This window comes from Triticum urartu, chromosome 7A, assembly GCF_056163025.1.
Source record: "Triticum urartu cultivar PI428250 chromosome 7A, HENAU_Tu73, whole genome shotgun sequence".
NCBI classification, from domain to species: domain Eukaryota; kingdom Viridiplantae; phylum Streptophyta; class Magnoliopsida; order Poales; family Poaceae; genus Triticum; species Triticum urartu.
The window spans coordinates 8,154,857-8,178,955 of NC_141879.1; the positions used below are offsets into that span (position 1 = coordinate 8,154,857).

Consider the following 24,099-nt stretch of genomic DNA (forward strand, 5'->3'; position numbering starts at 1 on the left):
CATGGTTAGACCTTTTTTCTTTACCATTGCAGTAATGTGGCCTTGTGATGGTCGTACAATCTGGAATACACCTGGAGATCGTATAAATGCATTCCTATTAAAATTAGGCATTAATTTCATATTTTTGGTGAAACTATATCATTCAAGATGACATGAACCGGAATATATCAAGCAAAACGTTGCATGATATGTCGATGAAAGGTCTCGAACAGCATTTAGGAATAATATAATGCTTTACTATGTGCCGACTTACGATATTTGGGACCTTAGTTTTTTTATTGGGCTGGAACCTTGGTTTATTTTCTTCCTTAAGATTCACTGATTGTTCTTATTTTTTTTCTCTGTCACTTCATTTGAGTTAAGATATGGTGCATTCACCGGCAAGGTGACATGCCCTTGAGTGAGTTTATGTTGTGCATATTGTCTTCGCCAAACCATGGAATCGCAAAAAAGCTTTCCATGATCCTATCAAAATTAAAATGTTGCTCTTTTGTTTCATTTTTTGGCACCCATCTTCTCTGCAGGTAGACCACGCCAAGGTTGGATTGCTGCGCGCCAGTCAAGAAGGAAACAATCCGAGAGAGGAAGCAGAGTAGCAAACCACCTCCGCAGCTTCTCCATCATGCAAAATACCCCTTCGTGCTCGGTTTGTGTACTCCAAAAAAGAGTTGTCTTTGCCCGACACACACCAGGAGACGGCCCGATCCGACTGAGTGCCGATGATTGACAATCAAGGACAGTTGAGTTCATCATGTATACACTCCAGCGATGATGGGTGGAAGTTACTTCCGAATATAAATCGGTCGATCTCAGATGAAACTTGATGGCGCGAAGTACGGTAATATTTTGTCGAAATGAGCCGGTTTCGAACAAAGTTCCTACAGAACTTGGACTCTGTTCTTGTCGGTAAAACACGTTTTCTCTACCATAGGTTTGATCTTTGAACTACATGGAGGCTAGTACTACCAACCCTTTCATGATTACTTATGCTCATAGTTGGAACTTTCTTTTGACAGTGTGTGTCACAACTTGACTATGTAACACAAGAATTGTAGTACTGTACATGATCCAGTACAAAAGAAAAAAAGATACAGGGTAGGCAAACATGACTTATCTTCCAAACAAAAAAGGACTTGTCACATACCATAGACACAAGAGATAGCAACAGAATCATAGGACACAACAAACAAGCAACAGGCAGCGGCTCTGCTCATAAAGCAGCCTTGAGACAGCAGGATCACTGGCTATCAAACACAGGTTGGTAAAAACACATTTTATTCAAACTAATTCAGAATAATCATCGGGGGAGATCCGACGAATAACAATGTCTTCCCTCCAGGGTTGAAATCACATGGAAGTAGTGGAGACTGGAGAGTATATATGTGATCTCCTTGTAGTTGTAGAAATTAAATACAGGACTCATTACTCAATTAATAAAAATTAAACGACAATTGCTCCCCTACAGGAAAAGGACTCGTGACTGGCAGCAACCAAAGATGCCGAGGAGATGAACCCGTGCTGGGTCGTCTGCTCAGCAGAGCAGCAGCAGCTTAGATCTTCACATACTACCATAGACACAAGAGATAGCAACAGAATTTCCTGAGAATCATATGACACAAAAAACAAGCAACATGCAGTGGTTCTGCTCATAAAGCAAACTTGAGAAAGCAGGACCGAGAAGACGAAACCTGACGGGCCGTCTCTTGGTAGAGCAACAGCAGCAGCAGCAGCTTAGATCTTTGAGTTGGCGATCTTGTACCACTCGGTGTGGAATGAGCCGGGCATGTCGACCGTCTCGTAGGTGTGCGCCCCGAAGTAGTCCCTCTGGGCCTGGACGAGGTTCGCTGGAAGCATGTCCCTCCGGTAGGAGTCGAAGTAGGCCAGAATTGCGGACATGCTGGGGGTGCTGACGCCATTGTTGATGGCGAGGCAGACGACCCTCCTCCACGCAGTTGGCCTATCCATGATCTCCTGCGCGAACTCAGGGTCGATGAGGAGGTTGGCGAGCTCACCGTTCCTGTCGTAGGCCTTCTTGATGCGGTCCAGGAAGCTGGCGCGGATGATGCACCCACCCTTGCAGATCCTGGCTAGCTCACCGAGGTTTAGGCCCCATCCTTTCTCCGTGCTCTTGCCTTGATCTTGGAGGCGTCACCACTGCTGGTCCCTGGTTTCTTCGCTTATTAGCTATTCTCAGCTCCATAGATCAGTGTTAAAGGCCGGGCAGAACCGCAGCTTCTTCCCGATTAGAAATGTGTTCAGTCCTGCAGCAAACACATAGCTGCAGCAAGCACATAGCAGGAGGACAACGGCTTGAGCGTTACGAACTACAGCACCGGCATGCACTTCCCTGACCTGTTATCCACCAATTTGAGTTAGTTCAAAATGGAAGAGCATGGATCCCCAGGCCCACAAAATGTGAGAAGTTTAGTTCAAAATGTACTACAGGCATCAAACAACCCAATGACTAGACTCAAGCGCAGCTTGCACATGAAGTTTAGTTGCGTGTTTACTTACATCCCTATATGGTTGGATTCAAGAGCGAACTGCACCTCTCCTCAATTATATACAAGTGCATTTGGATGGACAGTGACGGCCTACATTGGCCGATGGAATTTTGCAGTGCACATGGGGAGGCAGTGAACGGCGATGGCAGCGTGAAGATATCAACCGGTTGGAGGGAGCACCATAAAAGGCAACAAAGAGTATCTGCATCCATATACATGTCCACCGGGTGATGTCTCAGAACGTTATCTTTTTTTTTTTCATATGTGTTCAATAAGACCACCAAAGCCGGTTCGACCTAGGGTTAGGAGGTATTGGAAATAAAAGTGCATTTCCTGCATGACTTGCATGTCGCTCCATCAGGAACATAAGTACAGGAATAGCTTCTGAAACCGCATACAGAGACAACAGATGGTTACAGTACAGGGAACCATAAAGATGGTGAGGAGCGCAGCCTACCAGAACCGAAGCTAGCCTTCAAGAACTCCGGCACAAATTATAATTTGGACATGTAATTATACAATTTTGATACACTATATTCTGGAAACACTTCAATTTTTTTGCTTTAGTAAACTACTATAGATTTTTGAAGGAAAATTTAGGTACGTGCAACTATCCAGATTCTACACTCGAAGGCTCCCTAAATTGTATGGAATTCTGCCTGTGCCACTAATGATTGCGGTCAAGTCTTCGCCGTTGACGTCTCCTTTGACCAATTTCTTTCTTTATGGGACCCACCTACTCCTTTGGTTCCAAAATAGATGACCCAACTTTGTACTAACTTCGTACTAAGGTTAGTACAAAGTTGAGTCATCTATTTTGGAACGGAGGGAGTATTTGTCATGCCATTAGCAACAAAGAGGAGACTAATTTGACTCTTCCATTCACTATGGGGGCCAACTAATGGGGGGTGGGTCATAGAAAAAATGGGATCCATAGAAAAACTCTCATCCAGTCCATCGAGAGATGTGTCTATTGTCGGTCCGCGGCCACACCCCCCCCCCCCCTGCCCCCGCCTCTTCCGCTACTCTTTTTGCGGGGAAAAAAATTACGATCTATTCATCGAACTGTCAAGTTAGTACAACGAACACCAGAAGTAAAACATACATCCAGATCCGAAGACCACCTAGCGACGACTACAAACACTAGAGCGAGCCGAAGGCCCACCGCCATGAATGCCCTCCTCTTCGGACCCAGTCAAACTTTGTTGCAGTAGACAGTCGGGAAGTCATCGTGCTAAGGCCATGCCGGACCTGCACACCAGAATAATAATTGGCGCCGATGAAGAGAAGCGTATATTGAAAGGATTCAACCTGTATCCACATGACCGTAGATGAAGCTTTCCATCCACTCACAACTGTCATCCATATTTTGTCTACTCAACGATGCAAGATAGAAGAAGCTTTCCATCAAATAGAACCTTTCTGTGGCTTTGTTTAAATTTTTTTGGAACCCCTCTTTTTCTCCGTGTAGAAGAGTTGTTTCTCGTTTCCAATCAAGATCTCCTTGTGATATATGATTAATAGTCCATAGGCAAGCCCACCTATGACATCTAGGAAGAGTATGGCGTCAACAATGTGAATGTCCGATGATGACGACTTCGACCGAGAAGCCGGCTGAGCCAGATCACATTGTTAGCTCCATATATACGCCAGACCAGGGTTGCCGAATGCTTGGCACAGTTTGGTAGAACAGAGGGTCATATAGTTTGTTGGTTACGTCAACCCCCGGATTGTATGTCGGCTTACGGTGGCCGATTGCAATCCTGTTTTGGAGGGACAAAACTCATAGTCTTTCTGCAGGAAAAAAAATAGAAACCAGCTGAGCCGACGGTCACACCCATTCTCCAGTCCGAGACATTGGCCCTTTACGTTAGTTGCAGCTCTAGATACCCAATTATCTCTAGTTGTAGTTACTGGATGGATTTTCCTAAGCTGTAATACTAAACTTGGCTACATGGTTCTTTTGACGACTTCGGGGATTACCTACCCTTGGATTAGCTTGGCAATCTTGTTATGTATTTATCAATATGGCAGTTTTAATCATTACCCTATGTGAATGACTTACTACCTTCTGCTTTTTGACCAAGTTTCTTTACAGTTGATCAGTGATATGCTGACATTGGGTACAGTACTGGATGATGTTGTATTTCTCATAGCAGAAGTTGGATGCTTATGCATGATACACGACTGTTATACAAACATGCGATTGTGCATGAGGTTATGCAATTTTTCAAGCAGAACATGCATGGTTAATGATTGTTGGATGAACAGAAGACAACAAAGGCCATGAAGAGCCAGCCTGAAGCTGCTCTTGACGACTGCGTGGAGCATGCTGAAATTGGTAAAGCTACCAGGATGGCTGATGGGACACATTGGCCCTGGTTTCTTTGCTTAGCTATTCTAAGCTCCTCGTAGATCAGTGCTGAAGGTCCAGCAGAACAGCAGCTGCCTAAGCTTCTTGAGGATCAGAACAGGTGTTCAGTCCTGCAACAGGCAGATAATAGGACAACGGCGTGAGCGTTACGAACTAAAGCACCGTCATGCACTTCCCTGACATGTGATCCATCCAATTTGAGTTAGTTCAAAATGGAAGAGCATGGATCCCCAGGCCCACAAAATGTAAGAAGTTAGTTCAAAATGTACTACATGCATCAAACAACCCAACGACTAGACTCAAGCGCAGCTTGCAGATGAAGAGTGTTCAAAATGTACTACATGCATCAAACATCCCAATATGGTTGGATTTAAGAGTGAACTTCACTTGTCCCTACATGGAAAATTATAGTGAGTCAGTGAATGGCGATGGCAGCGTCCGGAGAAGATATCAACCGGTTGGAGGGAGCACCATAAAAGGCAACACAGAGCAGTATCCATATACACGTCCACTGGATGATGCCTCACAACGTTTGTTTTTTCATATTTGTGTAATAAGACCACCAAAGTCAGTTCGGTCTAGGGTTAGGAGGTATCGGAAATAGAAGTGCATGTCCCATTTGACTTAAATGTCTCTGTTTCCTGAACAATAGTACGTGAATAGCTTGTAAAACTGCATAAAAGACAACAGACGGTTATAGGGAAACATAAAGATGGTGTGGAGCGCGGGTTAGAATCGTCTGCTGTAGCGCATCGTGTGGAATCGGCCCCATATGTCATCCGCACTACATCACTGCATAGTACTGCAGAGGATCTGAACCCGTGGAGCGCAGCCTACCAGAGCCAAAGCTAGCCTGCAAGAATCCGCACTCAAATTCTAATTCAGACATGTAATTATACAATTTTGATATAATATACTCTGGAACAAACTCCAGATTTTTTCTATGGTAAACTCCTATAGATTTTTCTAGGAAAAATTAGGTACGTGCAATTATTCGGATTCAATATGCGAAAGCTGTTTCTAAATATTATGGAATTGTGGTTGTGCCACTAATGATTGCGGTCAGGTCTTGTTGTTGTCTCCTCTGACCAATTTCTTCCTTTGTGGCACCCACCTCTTTGTTATGCCATTAGCAACAAAGAGGAGACTAATTTGACTCTTCCATTCACTATGGGGCCTACTAATGGGGTGGGTCATAGAAAAAATGGGATCCCTGGAAAAGCTCTCATCTAGTCCATAGTGATATGTGTCTATCGATGGTCATCGGCCACCTCCCCTCTTCCCAATCTTCTATTCATCAATTGTCAACGTAGTACAAAGAACACTAGAAGTAAAACTTACATCCAGATTCGTAGACTATCTAGCGACGACTACAACACTAGAGCGAGCCGGTCAAACCTTGTTGTAGTAGATAGTCGGGAAGTCATCGTGCTAAGACCCCACCGGACCAGCACACCAGAACAACAACTATTGCCGATGAAGAGAAGCATAGGTCGAAAGGATCCAACATGAAGACACATGACCGTAGACGAGCGGGGACCAAATCCAGCCAGAACTATCATGATCTGTCGGCGACACACCTCCACACACCCTCCGATGATGCTAGACGCACCACCAAGATGGGGCTGGGCGGGAAGAACTTATACATCTTCATGGAGCCACTGCCGCTTCGCCTATCTGAACAGGACCCAAATCCAAAAGAAACTTTAAGAAAACCTAAAAAAGGAGTCCTCCGGTTGGCAAGGGCCAGGGTCCACCATGCCTTCGTGGTCTTAAGTCCACAAGAGATGAGGCGGACCGGCGGCCGCGGAGACGGGAAGCACTGAAAACCATGTTCATGTTCTCCTGAGTCGCCCACACGAAGGGAAAATCTTAGGCATCATCCATCTGCCATTGTTTTTTTTCGAGAAAACTTTCAATTTACTCATCAAACATCAATGTACTACAAAGAACACCAGAAGCAGCAAAAATTACATCCAGTTCAAAATGTTGAGTCCTGCATCAAGAAGATAACGGAACAACGGCTCGAGCGTTACAAACTACAGCACCGGCATGCACTTCCCTGACAAGTGATCCATCCAATTTGAGTTAGTTCAAAATGCTAGAGCATGGATCCCCAGGCCCACAACATGTGAGTAGTTAGTTCAAAATGTACTACAGGCATCAAACAACCCAATGACTAGACTCTAGCGCAGCTTGCACATGAAGCGTGTTTAATTGCTTGTTCACTCACATCACTATATGGTTGGATTAAAGAGCAAACTGCACTTCTCCTCCAGTTATATATATATAAGTGCATTTGGATTGACAGTGACGGCCTTCATCGGCTGTCGGAAAATTGTAGTGCACATGGGGAGGCAGTGAATGGCGATGTCAGCAGGAAGATATCAACCGGTTGGAGGGAGCACCATAAAAGGCAACACATAGCATCTGCATCCATATACACGTCCACCGGGTGATGTCTCACAACGTTTTGTTTTTCATATTTGTGCAATAGGACCACCAAAGCTGGTTCAATCTAGGGTTAGGAGGTATCAGAAATGAAACTGCATTTCCTGTATAACTTAATGTCGTTGTTTGGTGAACTTGAGTACAGGTAGCTTTCAGAAACTACATACAAAGACACCATACGGTTACAGGGTGAGGAGGGCTACCTACCAGAGCCAAAGCTAGCCTTCAAGAACTCGCACTCAAATTCTAATTCAGACATGTAAGAGTAAATCGCTCAAACCACCACATTCGTGGCTAGGGTACTCTTTAACCATCGTTTTTGCCAAAAGTCACAAATTGTCACCACTTCCATGGCAAGTGAGTAACAAATCGCACTAATTTAGATCTGAGCCATGTCTAACCACAAAACTGACTTCACAGACCCACACATCAGGGTGACATGGCATGTGTATGTGGATAAGATGTTGAGCTGGAGTGGGCCCCACATGTCAGCTCCATCTTTTTTCCCTTCTTCTTCTTCCTCCTGCCCGATCGGCCCGCCCCCACCCCCGCGGCCCCTCCTGCTCCCAGTCACCATGGGCAGCACTAGCTGTCGCGCGCCATGTCCATGTGGAGCCCCTGCCGTTGCGTGCCATGTCCATCGGGAGCCCCAGCCACGCTCCCGCTCCCAGCCGCCATGGACAGCACCCGCTGTCGCACGCCATGTCCATGGGAGCCACTGCCACTGCGTTACATGGCCATCGGGAGCCTCAGCCGCCTCCGGCCCTCCCGCTCCTAGCAGCCATTGGTAGCACCCGTCGTCACGCGCCATGTCCATGGGGAGCCCCTGCTGCTGCACGCCATGTCCATCGGGATCCCCAGCCGCCATGGGCAGCACCCGCGGTCGCGCGCCATGTCCATGGGGAGCCCCCGCCGCTACGCGCCATGTCCATCGGGAACCCCTGCCGCCCCTCCTGCTCCCGGCGCCATGGCCATGGGGAGCCCCCGCCGCGGCCAGTAGCAACAACAACCAGTAGTGGAGCAGAAGCAGTGAAGCTGCCAGCAAGAGCGACAGCCAATAGCAGCGGCAGGCGGCAGCAGCAGCGGCGGCTCGATTGCTCTCTTTTTAAAAGTTACAAGGACTTGATTGTGTATTGTCCACATGGTTATGCCACGTTGGCTCGACATGTGGGTTCAACTGGTCAGTTTTATGATTAGTTGCGGTTCATTTTTTAATCAAAGGAATTTGTTACTCATTTGTTGCAGAAGTGGTGGTGATTTGAGATTTTTGGCAAAAGCGGTGGTAAAGGAATACCCTAGCCACAAATGTGGTGGTTTTGAGCAATTTACTCTGACATGTAACTACATAGTTTTGCTATATTCTGGAACACACTCCAGATTTTTGCTTTGGTAAACTCCTATAGAGTTTTCTAGGAAAAACTGATATGTGCAATTATCCGAATTCGATATTCACAGACTGTCACTAAGTTTTGTGGAATTGTGGTTGTGGCACTAATGATTGCAGTCAGGTCTTCACTTTGTTGTCGTCTCCTTTGACCAATTTCTTCTTTTGTGGGAGCCACCTCTTTGTCATGCCATTAGGCCTTCCACAGTGCTCCATGGTGTATATGTGCTAAGCTTGCCACATAAGCAAAAAAAAAGACGTGGGAAAGCAATTAAGGGGGAGAGAGAGCACACTGATGACCCCTAGAAGAAAAAACGCCAAGTGCGCGAACCTAGACATAACACATAAATAAAGGAAGGCCACAAATGCATGGAAGAGTTTAGTAGCTAAATCATCAAATGAAAGGAGTTAGCTAGGACAAGTTAAACACATATGCATTGACCACTTCATCTAAAATCCCTTGCTGCTATATGAAAATTTTATGAGAGAGAGATAAAAAAAATGTACAAAAATGAGTTTGAACTTTGAAACAGTGATGTTCATTGTATGAACACACTCACAACACCCACATTTATGACCGATGTTCATTGTATAAACTTTGAGCATGGATTTTCACGATTTTCTCTCAATGGTTAGAATCTTTTTTTTAGGCATTCAATGGTTAGAATCAGTAGCCGCAAGACTGGAGAGAGACGAGAAGGGATTGGGCGCAACGACGGCCCAGCCCAGCCAACTCATAGAAAGATGTCCGGCCCGTACACGGTCTGGCCCACTTGGCGGGTTGATGCTGCCGATTGGTATACATACCGTTCTCTCTCTCAAAAAAAAAGATTGGTATACCTACCGGAACGGGAGCCGGAGGCCGCCACCATATGATCGCCGTCGACTCGCCTTCAGGTATGTCCACACGCTCCGTATCTCAGCTTCATCCTTTTTCATTCCCCTCCCCGTCCCTGCCAGTAGCTCAGGCTTGGGGTCCCTTAGAGCATCTCCAATAGCATGTGTATATTTGGATGTCTATATATTCATATAGACAATGGTCTAAAAAGATTCCCTTATATACACGTCCAGTTTTGCATCAGAATGTCTATATACAGGGACCATGACAGGTGGGCCATTGCTGGGGAGAGGAAGAAATCATGACTACAGTTGAGTTTAGACAACTCCTTCAAAATGTCCAGTCGTGGACATTGTCGAGGTCGATTTAGAGGATGTGTATAGGACAACCATATAGACAAGTTGTTGGACGCCTGTTTTGGGCTCACGTCACGGAAAACGAGTGTAGACATCCATATAGACAAGCTATTGGAGATGCTCTTACCTGCCAGAAGAACTATGGATACCCTCCCGCAAGAACCCTAGGTTAGGATTTGACGATCAGAAGTTCTCAATTCCTTGGTGACTTGCTGCTGGGTAGCCAGATCTGGAAGCCAAGAGAATACCAATATATACCGTAATCCCGCTTAATTATGTCGATACATTCTCGTGTTGTAGAGCATTATGTAATTCCCAAGAAAATACCCTATATCTAATTCCACTTGTTTTTGATCGGATTGCAAATTTTGCACTGTCGTGGGCGGGGGACTTAATTTGCGGCGAGGCTCCGATTGCCACGCTCTTCTATGGTTTATGCCGGAGGCCTCTTTCTCAGAAATAATGTTGCATCTGGTTTTTACTTTTTGTTGATAAATAGTCCGCGCCGAGCCAATGTTATCGATATCTTGCTGGTTTACTGACCCACTGTAGTTTAGTACTGTATTTTCTAATCTAGTGCATCTCTTTCTGCTTACAACTAGCTCGTCTGGATCCATGCATGCACTAGACATTTTTTATTTTATTTTCTTACTGATTTATATCTGTTGCTTTTATATTTAGTGCATCTCTCTGCTTACAACTACTCCCTCTGCGTGTTGCTCGTTGTATACTTTTAATGTGTGTCTTCTATCTGTTGCAGAAGAGGATTGCAATTATTTGCAAGAGCAAGTGCTGCTATATCCGTGCCTCTGCCATGTCCAACAGATTCCGAGGCTGGGCAGACCTTCCGGATGGCCTGCTAGACTCTATCATTGCTCGACTCAGCTCCTTCCATAATCTTCTTGCCTTTGAAGCCACTTGCCATTCTTGGCGTGCCGTGTTTTCTTCATGTTCATGCAAATATACCTTGGCAGCATCATTCCCACCTCTCCTTCTCCAACCTGATTTCTCTTTGCACTCTCCACATCCAGGCCCCTTAAAAAAGTTCATGGTGCCCACATGCTCATGTCATGTCACTGATATAGCCAATCAAGACACCACCTACAAGTACTTTGAGATTCCAATATTATGGTGGTCTTGTGGAAATAATGCCTCACCAAGTCCTAGAGAATGGTTCGGCTTCAGTGGGGCTTCCTACGGTCATCTTATTTTTTCCAGCAATAAATCATGTGTCGTTTTTGATGTGTTCACACGCTTTAGTGTCTCATCTCCACAACTGCCGGTCTTGGAAAGCACTGGGCTCATCTACGGTGCGCTCACAGCTCCTCTCTCATCACCTAACTCACATCTCATTATCGAAGCCGGATCACAAAATCTGTTTTGGCGTGTTGGAAGCCAATCTTGGGTGGGACATTCTCTTTATCATGGAACAATCAAGCAAATCGTGATCTTCCAAGGGAAAGTGTTTGGCATGGACTCTGATCGCAGGCTCTTCAAAGTGGACTTGACACCCCAGATAAGAATACAAGAACTCCTAGTTATGGAGTCAAGCATGATCAGGGAACGGCATTTTTTAGACGCATGGTTAGTGGCATGTGGTGATATGCTTCTCTTAGTTGGCTTTCGAAGAACTGCTGGAATAATGGGGAGAACCTTCGAAGTCTTCCGCCTTGACCTATCGACTGAGCCTGGATTATGGCTAAAGATGGAGAAGTTGGAGAATTGGGCGATATTCATCAGCAGGGATCCAAGAAGTCAGGCATTGTCTTGCATTAATCCAGAGAAATGGGGAGGGAGGAGCAACTGCATATACTGCTATTACAGGACGTCTAAACATTGGATTACACTTGAGTTGGGCAAGCAATGGCGGAGAGATGGCTCCGAACTCACGTCAAATGTGTTTGTTACCATGGACTGCGGCCCAAGGGTGCTACCTATGTGGGTTATCCCCAGCATGTTCTCTCTGCGTCGGTGATGATGATTATCGTGTTACATTACTGCTATATTTTATTCGAAGAAGATTCTGTTATTGCAAAGACTTGCAAGAATCTGTCCATCCTTTGGTAGTTGTCATTGTAGAATCTCATAACTTTATTAGGTAAAAGTTATGTTGGTCTCGAGAGATCTTTAATTTCAGCATTATGATGGGTCTGAACTTTATTTTCTTGCTTCATGGTTTTTGCATTCCTTGGTTATGCCCGAGGCCAAGTGTATCTCAGCCCGTTTCCAGTTACTGTTCAAACTCGTTTTCCCATTTCCCATTTAGCACAGCAAGATTTTATATGTCCTTTTTATACTATGAAAATGTCAATGACCAGCTGGTCCGAATGATGTTTGTTCATATGTGAGCCAGCCTGTTTGCTACATGTGCTTTGGGTACCTTACCCGAGCACTAAGAACTGAAGTGTTATTTCAGTGAGCTGCACAAAGTTAGTTCTAGTGCCTCAGCCGAGCACTAGAAAGATTTTTCTTTTGATGTTGCAGAGATTTGATTTTTTTTCTTCTTTCTTTCTTGTGGGTTTCCTTCTGCACTTTGGGTTTGCTGAAAAATTGGTTTTACGGCTGAGTCATGACAGCCCAGTAGAGACTGTCAGAGTTCATGTGAATTTGCTATTTCAACGAGAATAAAAAATAAATTGTTGTTATATGAAAAACAGAACCCTCCAACATATGCATAATTAATAATCTCTCCAACCTTGGTATTTGTCGATCATCAAATCACATAACTTGGGTAGGAACGAATTATGTTGGTCTCGAGAGATGTTTGAATTACGCACAGGGCCGGTCCTGAAATTTCAGGGGCACGGGGCGCACCCAAAACTTGGGGCCCCCTAGTATAAATGTCATAACAATAATAAGCAAAATCTATGGATACAATGTTACCAGTCTTATCACTGATGTATACACTGTTTTCCCGCAGAAAAATGTATATATTGTTATTGCCGATGTTTATGTCAATATTTCCTTCTTCTTAACATTCCCAATTCCCATTAGTTGGTTCCTCTTCCTTTGGCAAGATATATGTATCCCCAAGACCCAACTCATCAATCATCATTTGGGTTCGTCGAAGCACCAATGAGGCAAATGATCCAATATTACTGTTGACAAAAGAAATCAATAGCTCCTGTCTGCGATTCTACCACCACACGTTGTTCCCTTTCCTTTACTTCTTCTACCATAAGTATACTTTGTAGACGACATGATAACAAAGGTCTAGGATACTTGTTTCAAAAAACAGGCCTAGGGTTTTTATTTTATTTTGCATCAAAAGGTTGAACAGTGTAAGGTATGCATCATGTAAATTGGAGTACTTAATTAACAAGTATGCGTATAGGGAAATGGTTACGTGATATACCTCCAATCGGTCAGATCGGCGTCCGCCACTAGTAGAAAATAGGGCTTTGGTTTGGGCCTGGCCAGCCCATTAGTCCCGGTTCAGTCACGAACCGGGACCCATGGGCGGCATATGTCCCGGTTCGTGAGCCCAGGTGGCCGGCCGAGGCCTCGTGGGTATTGGTCCTGGTTCGTCTGGACCCATTTGTCCCGGTTCCTGGCACGAACCGGGACCAATGGGCCTCGCTCCTGGCCCACATCCATTGGTCCCGATTCGTGGCTCGAACCGGGACAGAAGGCGGGGCTTTAGTCCCGGTTCCAGCCACGGACCAGGACAAATGAGTTGCCTATATATACCCCATCGCCGCAGCAGAGCACTCCACAGTGCTCTGTTTTTTCTGGCCGGCGAGGGGAGGGCATTTGGGTGCTCTAGCTCACCTCCTATGCACATGAGGTATTCGATGAAATTCCCGAGCCACACTAGTTAAGCTTTCTCCTCTCGAAAATCGACCTCCGAGCTTCATTTTTCCCGAGATTTGTCTAGGTTTAGCGGTCTGTCAAGTCCCGTCCCCGTCTTCACCGCCGTCGATCGCCCGCGCCGATCTCGTCGCCGACACCACTGTGGTGAGCCTCTTGTTCTTATCTTCTTTCTGAAAGAAAAAAATTCTTACTTTAGATAGATACTTGTCTAATTTTCTTACTTTTGACACACATAATTATATATAATGCACGCAGATGAACAGGCAATGGATGTATGGTGACAGACACACCTCTGAGTACATTAAGGGCCTGCATAATTTTCTTGAAGTGGCTGAGGCAAACAAGTAGAATGGTTTTATGTGCTGTCCATGCCCTAATTGTGGGAATACAAAGTCTTACTCTGACCGGAAAATCCTCACACCCACCTGCTTTATAAGGGTTTCATGCCACACTATAATGTTTGGATGAGGCACGGAGAAATAGGGGTTATGATGGAAGACAACGAAGAAGAAGAGGACGATGACAACTATGTGCCCCCTAAATATGGTGATGCTACAACTGGGGAAGCTGATGAAGATCAAGATCAGGAACCAGACGATGTGCCCGATGATGATGATCTCTGCCGGGTCATTGTTGATGCAAGGAGACAGTGCGAAAGTCAAAAGGAGAAGCTGAAGTTCAATCGCATGTCAGAGGATCACAAAAAAGGGTTGTACCCCAATTGCGAATATGGCAACACAAAGCTCGGTACTGTACTGGAATTGCTGCCGTGGAAGGCAGAGAATGTTGTGCCTGACAAAGGATTTGAGAAGCTACTGAAAATATTGAAGAAGAAGCTTCCAAAGAATAACGAATTGCCCGACAGTACGTACGCAGCAAAGAAGGTCGTATGCCCTCTAGGATTGGAGGTGCAGAAGATACATGCATGCCCTAATGACTGCATCCTCCCACGGTGCGTACAAGGATTTGAACGCATGCCCGATATGCGGTGCATTGCGGTATAAGATCAGACGAGATGACCCTGGTGATGTTGACGGCGAGCCCCCCAGGAAGAGGGTTCCTGCGAAGGTGATGTGGTATGCTCCTATAATACCATGGTTGAAACGTCTGTTCAGAAACGAAGACCATGCCAAGTTGATGCGATAACACAGAGAGGACCGTAAGAAAGACGGGAAGTTGAGAGCACCCGCTGATAGGTCGCAGTGGAGAAAAAATGAGAGAAAGTACCGGGCTGAGTTTGCAGGTGACCCAAGGGACGTATCGTTTGGTTTAAGCGCAGATGACATTAATCCTTTCGGGGAGCAGAGCAGCAATCACAGCACCTGGCCCGTGACTCTATGTATGTATAACCTTCCTCCTTGGATGTGCATGAAGCGGAAGTTCATTATGATGCCAGTTCTCATCCAAGGCCCTAAGCAACCCGGCAACGACATTGATGTGTACCTAAGGTCATTATTTGAAGAACTTTTACAGATGTGGAATGGAAACGGTGTACGTGTGTGGGATGAGCACAAACAGGAGGACTTTAACCTGCACGTGTTCCTGTTTGTAACCATCAACGATTGGCCCGCTCTCAGTAACCTTTCAAGACAGACAAACAAGGGATACCACGCATGCACGCACTGTTTAGCTGACACCGAAAGTATATACCTGGACAAATGCAGGAAGAATGTGTATCTGGGCCATCGTCGATTTCTTCCGACCAACCATCAATGTTGAAAGAAAGGCAAGCATTTTAAAGGCGAGGCAGATCACCAGAAGAAGCCTGCCATGCGTACTAGTGATCACGTACTTCCTATGGTCAATGATTGCTACCTCTTGAGCTTGCGTTGGTTTTCCCGAAGAGGAGAGGATGATGCAGCAAAGTAGCGTAAGTATTTCCCTCAGTTTTTGAGAACCAAGGTATCAATCCAGTAGGAGGCCACGCTCAAGTCCCTCGTACCTGCACAAAACGATAGCTACTCGCAACCAACGCGATTAGGGGTTGTCAATCCCTTCACGGTCACTTACGAGAGTGAGATCTGATAGATAGTATTTTTGGTATTTTTGGTATAGAGATGCAAAGTGAAAAGTAAAAGGCAAAGTAAAAAGCAAAGCAAGATTAAAGTGATGGAGATTAATATGATGAGAACAGACTCGGGGGCCATAGGTTTCACTAGTGGCTTCTCTCAAGAGCATAAGTATTCTACGGTGGGTGAACAAATTACTGTTGAGCAATTGACAAAATTGAGCATAGTTATGAGAATATCTAGGCATGATCATGTATATAGGCATCACATCCGTGACAAGTAGACCGAAACGATTCTGCATCTACTACTATTACTCCACTCATCGACCGCTATCCAGCATGCATCTAGAGTATTAAGTTAAAAATAGAGTAACGCTTTAAGCAAGATGGCATGATGTAGAGAGATAAATTCATGCAATATGAAATAAACCCCATCTTGTTATCCTCGACGGCAACGATACAATACGTGCCTTGCTGCCCCTTCTGTCACTGGGAAAGGACACCGCAAGATCGAACCCAAAGCTAAGCACTTCTCCCATGGCAAGAAAAACCAATCTAGTAGGCCAAACCAAACTGATAATTCGAAGAGACTTGCAAAGATAACCAATCATACATAAAAGAATTCAGAGAAGATTCAAATATTATTCATAGATAGACTTGATCATAAACCCATAATTCATTGGTCTCAACAAACACACCGCAAAAAGAAGATTACATCGAATAGATCTCCACGAGAGAGGGGGAGAACTTTGTATTGAGATCCAAAAAGAGAGAAGAAGCCATCTAGCTACTAACTATGGACCCGAAGGTCTAAGGTAAACTACTCACACTTCATCGGAGAGGCTATGATGATGTAGAAGTCCTCCATGATGACGGCCCTCTCCGGCGGAGCTCCGGAACAGGCCCCAAGATGGGATCTCGTGGATACAGAAAGTTACGGCGGTGGAATTAGGTTTCTGGCTCCGTATCTGTTCGTTTGGGGGTACGTAGGTATATATAGGAGGAAGAAGTACGTCGGTGGAGCTCCGAGGGGCCCACGAGGCAGGGGGCGCGCCCTAAGGGGGGGCGCGCCCCCCACCCTCGTGACCGCCTCTCTGATGCCTTGGCGTAGGGTCCAAGTCTCCTGGATCACGTTCAGTGAGAAAATCACGTTCCCGAAGGTTTCATTCTGTTTGGACTCCGTTTGATATTCCGTTTTCTTCGAAACACTGAAATAGGCAAAAAAACAGCAATTCTGGGCTGGGCCTCCGGTTAATAGGTTAGTCCCAAAAATAATATAAAAGTGGAAAATAAAGCCCAATATAGTCCAAAACAGTAGATAATATAGCATGGAGCAATCAAAAATTATAGATATGTTGGAGACGTATCAGGCATCCCCAAGCTTAATTCCTGCTCGTCCTCGAGTAGGTAAATGATAAAAAGAGAACTTTTGATGCGGAGTGCTACTTGGCATAATTTCAATGCAAATCTTCTTAATTGTGGTATGAATATTCAGATTCGAAAGATTCAAGACAAAAGTTCATATTGACATAAAAATAATAATACTTCAAGCATACTAACAAAGCAATTATGTCTTCTCAAAATAACATGGCCAAAGAAAGTTATCCCTATAAAATCATATAGTCTGGCCATGCTCTATCTTCACCAGACAAAGTATTTAAATCATGCACAACCCCAATGACAAGCCAAGCAATTGTTTCATACTCTAACTTTTTCAAAACTTTTTCAATCTTCACGCAATACATGAGCGTGAACCAAGGATATAGCACTATAGGTGGAATAGAATGGTGGTTGTGGAGAAGACAAAAAGAGGGGAAGATAGTCTCACATCAACTAGGCGTATCAACGGGCTATGGAGATGCCCATCAATAGATATCAATGTGAGTGAGTAGGGATTGCCATGCAACGGATGCACTAGAGCTATAAGTATATGAAAGCGCAACAAAAGAAACTAAGTGGGTGTGCATCCAACTCGCTTGCTCACGAAGACCTAGGGCAATTTGAGGAAGCCCATCATTAGAATATACAAGCCAAGTTCTATAATGAAAAATTACCACTAGTATATGAAAGTGAGAAAATGAGAGACTCTCTATCATGAAGATCATGGTGCTACTTTGAAGCACAAGTGTGGTAAAAGGATAGTAACATTGTCCCTTCTCTCTTTTTCTCTCATTTTTTTATTTGGGCCTTTTCTCTTTTTTTCATTGCCTCTTTTTTTCTTTTCTTTTTATTTTTCGTCCGGAGTCTCATCCCGACTTGTGGGGGAATCATAGTCTCCATCATCCTTTCCTCACTTGGGACAATGCTCTAAAAATGATGATCATCACACTTTTATTTTTCTTACAACTCAACAATTACAACTCGATACTTAGAACAGAATATGACTCTATATGAATGCCTCCGGCGGTGTACCGGGATATGCAATGAATCAAGAGTGACATGTATGAAAGAATTATGAACGGTGGCTTTGCCACAAATACGATGTCAACTACATGATCATGCTAGCAATATGATAATGATGGAGCATGTCATAATAAACGGAACGGTGGAAAGTTGCATGGCAATATATCTCGGAATGGCTATGGAAATGCCATGATAGGTAGGTATGGTGGCTGTTTTGAGGAAGGTATATGGTGGGTATATGATACCGGCGAAAAGTGCGCGGTATTAGAGAGGCTAGCAATGGTGGAAGGATGGGAAAAGGTGCATATAATCCATGGACTCAACATTAGTCATAAAGAACTCATATACTTTTTGCAAAAATCTAGAAGTTATCAAAGCAAAGTATTACACGCATGCTCCTAGGGGGATAGATTGGTAGGAAAAGACCATCGCTCGTCCCCGACCGCCACTCATAAGGAAGACAATCAATAAATAAATCATGCTCCGACTTCATCACATAACGGTTCACCATACGTGCATGCTACGGGAATCACAAACTTTAACACAAGTATTCTTTAAATTCACAACTACTCAACTAGCATGACTCTAATATTATCACCTCCATATCTCAAAACAATTATCATGCTTCAATCTTTTCTTAGTATTCAATGCACTCAAAAGAAAGTTTCACAAATCTTGAATACCAAGCATATTATTATTAAGCAATTTACCATGCTATTAAGAGACTCTCAAAATAATCTAAGTGAAGCATGAGATATCAATAGTTTCTTTAAAATAAAACCACCACCGTGCTCTAAAAGATCTAAGTGAAGCACATAGAGCAAAATTATAACGTTCAAAAGATATAAGTGAAGCACATAGAGTATTCTATCAAATTCCAATTCATGTATGGCTCTCTCAAAAGGTGTGTACAGCAAGGATGATTGTGGCACACTAACAAACACAGACACAAATAATACAAGACGCTCCAAGCAAAACACATATCATGTTGGTGAATAAAAATATAGCTCCAAGTAAATTACCGATGGAAGTAGACGAAAGAGGGGATGCCTTCCGGGGCATCCCCAAGCTTTGACTTTTTGGTGTACTTGGATTATCTTGGGGGTGCCATGGGCATCCCCAAGCTTAGGCTCTTGCAACTCCTTGTTCCATAATCCATCAAAAGAATTCACCCAAAACTTGAAAACTTCACAACACAAAACTCAATAGAAATCTCGTGAGCTCCGTTAGAGAAAGAAAACAAAAGACCACTTCAAGGTACTGTAATGAACTCATTCTTTATTTATATTGGTGTTAAACCTATTGTATTCCAACTTCTTTATGGATTATAAACTATTTTACTAGCCATAGACTCATCAAAATAAGCAAACAACACACGAAAAACAGAATCTGTCAAAAACAGAACAGTCTGTAGTAATCTGTAACTAACGCAAACTTCTGGAACTCCAAAACATCTACCAAAATTGGACGACCTAGACAATTTGTTTATTGATCATCAGCAATTGGAATCAGTATTTTATCACGTTCTGATGATTTTTAATAATTCGGGCACTGAACGCAAAGTTTCTGGAAATTACAGCAAGATCAAATAACTATCATCCAAGAAGATCCAATAGGTCTAACTTGGCACAAACACTAATTAAAACACAAAACCACATCCAAAAAGAAGGTAGATGGGTTATTTATTCCCTAACAGAAGAAAAACACAAAAAACTAAAAATAAAATTGGGTTGCCTCCCAAAAAGCGCTATCGTTTAACTCCCCTAGCTAGGCATAAAAGCGAGGATAGATCTAGGTAGTGCCGTAGTAATAAGATAGATCGGTAAAACTCATTTCATATTCTCTACGTTCGGCAGCAAGTTTCCTTTGAGGCAAGCAAAAGTAATCAAAAGGGCTAAATTTAATAGGACAAAAGTCCCCAAGATCAATTTTGGGCGGTATAGGTTCCTCTTTCGGCCCTTCGTATTGCACAACCAATTCATCATTATAAGCATTCTTTTGACAGAACCTTGTGAGCCTAAACTCAAGAGAGCATCCTAGCTCATTATTTCGAATAGCCAAATCATCATTAAGTTCAGAGATTCTATCAATTAAAATATTGATTGGCACCTTTTTTCTAAGGTTTTCATTGAAAGCAACATAGTCAAGAGATTGAAAGCGCATAATTTCTTCTTGATCAAAGAGGATAGATTCTATGGGAGGACGACCAGCGTCCACTTTATAGTGTGCAAAGATTTCTTTGGCTTCTTCTATTATAAATCTGAATTCATGAGCCAAAAAGATAGTAGCGGCACGCTTAACAGAAGAATGCTCGATATTAGAAAATTCTAGGAAAATTCTTTGTATAGATGGGTGCATATGCATAAATTGCCTTTCAAGTTCAACGATAAGCATGGCAATAGCGTCCGCAAGACTACTAGTTCTATGGAGAATAGAACCGCCCATAGAGGGCAAAGCACCGGCACAAGTAAAGAAATCTTGGATAACTCCTTTTCCAATAATATTACCACTACCGATTCGAAATGTTTTTGTATGGTAGGTAGGGGATTCTTCAACAGGAGCATTAGAATTTTCCATGATATTGTCATCGCCCATATCGGCGATAACTTCCCCAACTTCAGACATAGCGACAAACAAGCAATCCAACACACGAGCAAACAAAAAGGCAAGCGAGAAAAAGGCAAACGGAGAAAGGAGGAGGAGGTTGGGAAAGAGAGGGCGAATAAAACGGCAAGGGTGAAGTGGGGGAGAGGAAAACGAGAGGCAAATGGCAACTAATGTAATGCGAGAGATAGGGATTGTGATGTGTCCTTGGTATGTTGACTTTTTGCATAGACTCCCCGGCAACGGTGCCAGAAATGGCTCGTTGTCGGGAGTCCAAATCTTGACATGACCTTGCGTAAGCCTCCCCGGCAACGGCGCCAGAAATTCTTCTTGCTACCTCTTGAGCTTGTGTTGGTTTTCCCCAAAGAGGAGAGGATGATGCAGTAAAGTAGCGTAAGTATTTCCCTCGGTTTTTCAGAACCAAGGTATCAATCCAGTAGGAGGCCACGCTCAAGTCCCTCGTACCTGCACAAAACGATAGCTACTCGCAACCAACGTGATAAGGGGTTGTCAATCCCTTCACGATCACTTACGAGAGTGAGATCTGACAGATAGTATTTTTGGTATTTTTGGTATAGAGATGCAAAGTGAAGAGTAAAAGGCAAAGTAAAAAAGCAAAGCAAGTTTAAAGTGATGGAGATTAATATGATGAGAATAGACCCGGGGGCCATAGGTTTCACTAGTGGCTTCTCTCAAGAGCATAAGTATTCTACGGTGGGTGAACAAATTACTATTGAGCAATTGACAGAATTGAGCATAGTTATAAGAATATCTAGGCATGATCATGTATATAGGCATCACGTCCGTGACAAGTAGACCGAAACGATTCTGCATCTACTACTATTACTCCACTCATCGACCGCTATCCAGCATGCATCTAGAGTATTAAGTTAAAAACAGAGTAACACTTTAAGCAAGATGACATGATGTAGAGAGATAAATTCATGCAATATGAAATAAACCCCATCTTGTTATCCTCGACGGCAACGATACAATATGTGCCTTGCTGCCCCTTCTGTCACTAGGAAAGGACACCGCAAGATCGAACCCAAAGCTAAGCACTTCTCCCATGGCAAGAAAAACCAATCTAGTAGGCCAAACCAAACTGATAATTCGAAGAGACTTGCAAAGATAACCAATCATACATAAAAGAATTCAGAGAAGATTCAAATATCATTCATAGATAGACTTGATCATAAACCCACAATTCATCGGTCTCAACAAACACACCGCAAAAAGAAGATTACATCGAATAGATCTCCATGAGAGAGGGGGAGAACTTTGTATTGAGATCCAAAAAGAGAGAAGAAGCCATCTAGCTACTAACTATGGACCCGAAGGTCTGAGGTAAACTACTCACACTTCATCGAAGAGGCTATGATGATGTAGAAGCCCTCCGTGATGACGGCCCTCTCCGGCGGAGCTCCGGAACAGGCCCCAAGATGGGATCTCGTGGATACAGAAAGTTGCGGCGGTGGAATTAGGTTTTTTGCTCCGTATCTGTTCGTTTGGGGGTACGTAGGTATATATAGGAGGAAGAAGTACGTCGGTGGAGCTTCGAGGGGCCCACGAGGCAGGGGGCGCGCCCTAAGGGGGGGGCGCCCCCACCCTCGTGACCGCCTCTCTGATGCCTTCGCGTAGGGTCCAAGTCTCCTGGATCACGTTCGGTGAGAAAATCACGTTCCCGAAGGTTTCATTCCGTTTGGACTCCGTTTGATATTCCGTTTCTTCGAAACACTGAAATAGGCAAAAAAAACAGCAATTCTAGGCTGGGCCTCCGGTTAATAGGTTAGTCCCAAAAATAATATAAAAGTGGAAAATAAAGCCCAATATAGTCCAAAACAGTAGATAATATAGCATGGAGCAATCAAAAATTATAGATACGTTGGAGACGTATCAATGATTTATACGTAATCTTTGGAAAGGGTCCCGACAGACTATCTGTTCCGAATGACGCTGAGGAACGCGCACCCATGTGGAAGAAGAAATCTATATTTTGGGACCTACCCTACTGGAAAGACCTAGATGTCCGCTCTTCAATCGACGTGATGCACGTGACGAAGAACCTTTGCGTGAACCTGCTAGGCTTCTTGGGCGTGTATGGGAAGACAAAAGATACGCCGGAGGCACGGGAGGACCTGCAATGTTTGCACGGAAAAGACAGCATGCCTCCAAGGCAGTATGAAGGTCCTGCCAGCTACGCTCTTACCAAAGAAGAGAAGGAAAACTTCTTTGAATGCCTGCTCAGTATGAAGGTCCCGACTGGCTTCTCGTCGAATATAAAGGGAATCATAAATATGCCAGAGAAAAAGTTCCAAAACCTAAAGTCTCATGACTGCCACGTGATTATGACGCAACTGCTTCCGGTTGCATTGAGGGGGCTTCTACTGGAAAACGTCTGATTGGTCATTGTGAAGCTATGTGCATTCCTTAATGCAATCTCTCAGAAGGTGATCGATCCAGAAATCATACCAAGGCTAAGGAGTGATATGGCGCAATGTCTTGTCAGTTTCGAGCTGGTGTTCCCACCATCCTTCTTCAATATCATGACGCACGTCCTAGTTCATCTAGTCGAAGATATTGTCATTCTGGGCCCCGTATTTCTACACAATATGTTCCCCTTTGAGAGGTTCATGGGAGTCCTAAAGAAATATGTATGTAACCGCGCTAGGCCAGAAGGAAGCATCTCCATGGGCCATCAAACAGAGGATGTCATTGGATTTTGTGTTCACTTCATTCCTGGCCTTAATAAGATTGGTCTTCTAAATCGCGGTATGAGGGAAGACTGACTGCAAAAGGCACGCTTGGAGGGGACTCAATAATATGCAGGGACGGGCATTCTTGGTCTGAAGCATACTTCACAGTTCTACAGAACTCTACCTTGGTGACCCCGTATGTCGATGAACACAAGAACAGTCTGCGCTCCAAATACCCGGCGCGGTGTGACGACTGGCTTACATGTGAACACATCAGGACTTTCGACAGTTGGTTGGATACATGTCTCAGAGATGACACCACTGTTTGTGATGAGCTGTACTCGTTGTCCACGGGACCATCTTCGACTGTATTAACTTACAAAGGATACGAGATAAAGGGAATACATTTTACACGATCACCCAAGATGAAAAGAGCACCAACCAAAACAGCGGTGTCCGCTTTGAAGCAGTAACCAATAGGGGTAATGACACATATTATGGTTACATAGTGGACATATGGGAACTTGACTACGGACATGATTTTAAGGTCCCTTTGTTTAAGTGCAAATGGGTCAATCTGTCAGGAGGCGTGGTACAGGTAGACCCACAGACGGAATGACAACAGTGGATCTGAACAATCCTGGGTACACAGACGAACCGTTCGTCCT

At 44.1% G+C, this 24,099-nt stretch overlaps 2 protein-coding genes across 2 annotated transcripts; one reads left to right on the forward strand and one right to left on the reverse strand.

Moving 5' to 3' along the window:
• Window positions 1-1,099: 1,099 nt before the first annotated feature.
• On the reverse strand, window positions 1,100-8,033 carry LOC125518044 (6-phosphogluconate dehydrogenase, decarboxylating 1-like). The gene is made up of 2 exons (XM_087531463.1): window positions 7,904-8,033; window positions 1,100-2,138 (listed from the first exon to the last, which is right to left on the reverse strand). Exons 1-2 carry the CDS (start codon window positions 8,031-8,033, stop codon window positions 1,732-1,734), a joined length of 537 nt encoding a protein of 178 aa, XP_087387589.1. The 3' UTR covers window positions 1,100-1,731.
• A 2,588-nt stretch (window positions 8,034-10,621) lies between these two features.
• On the forward strand, window positions 10,622-11,882 carry LOC147956818 (uncharacterized). The gene has a single exon (XM_087537783.1). It carries the CDS (start codon window positions 10,644-10,646, stop codon window positions 11,880-11,882), a length of 1,239 nt encoding a protein of 412 aa, XP_087393909.1. The 5' UTR covers window positions 10,622-10,643.
• The last annotated feature ends 12,217 nt before the right edge of the window (window positions 11,883-24,099 follow it).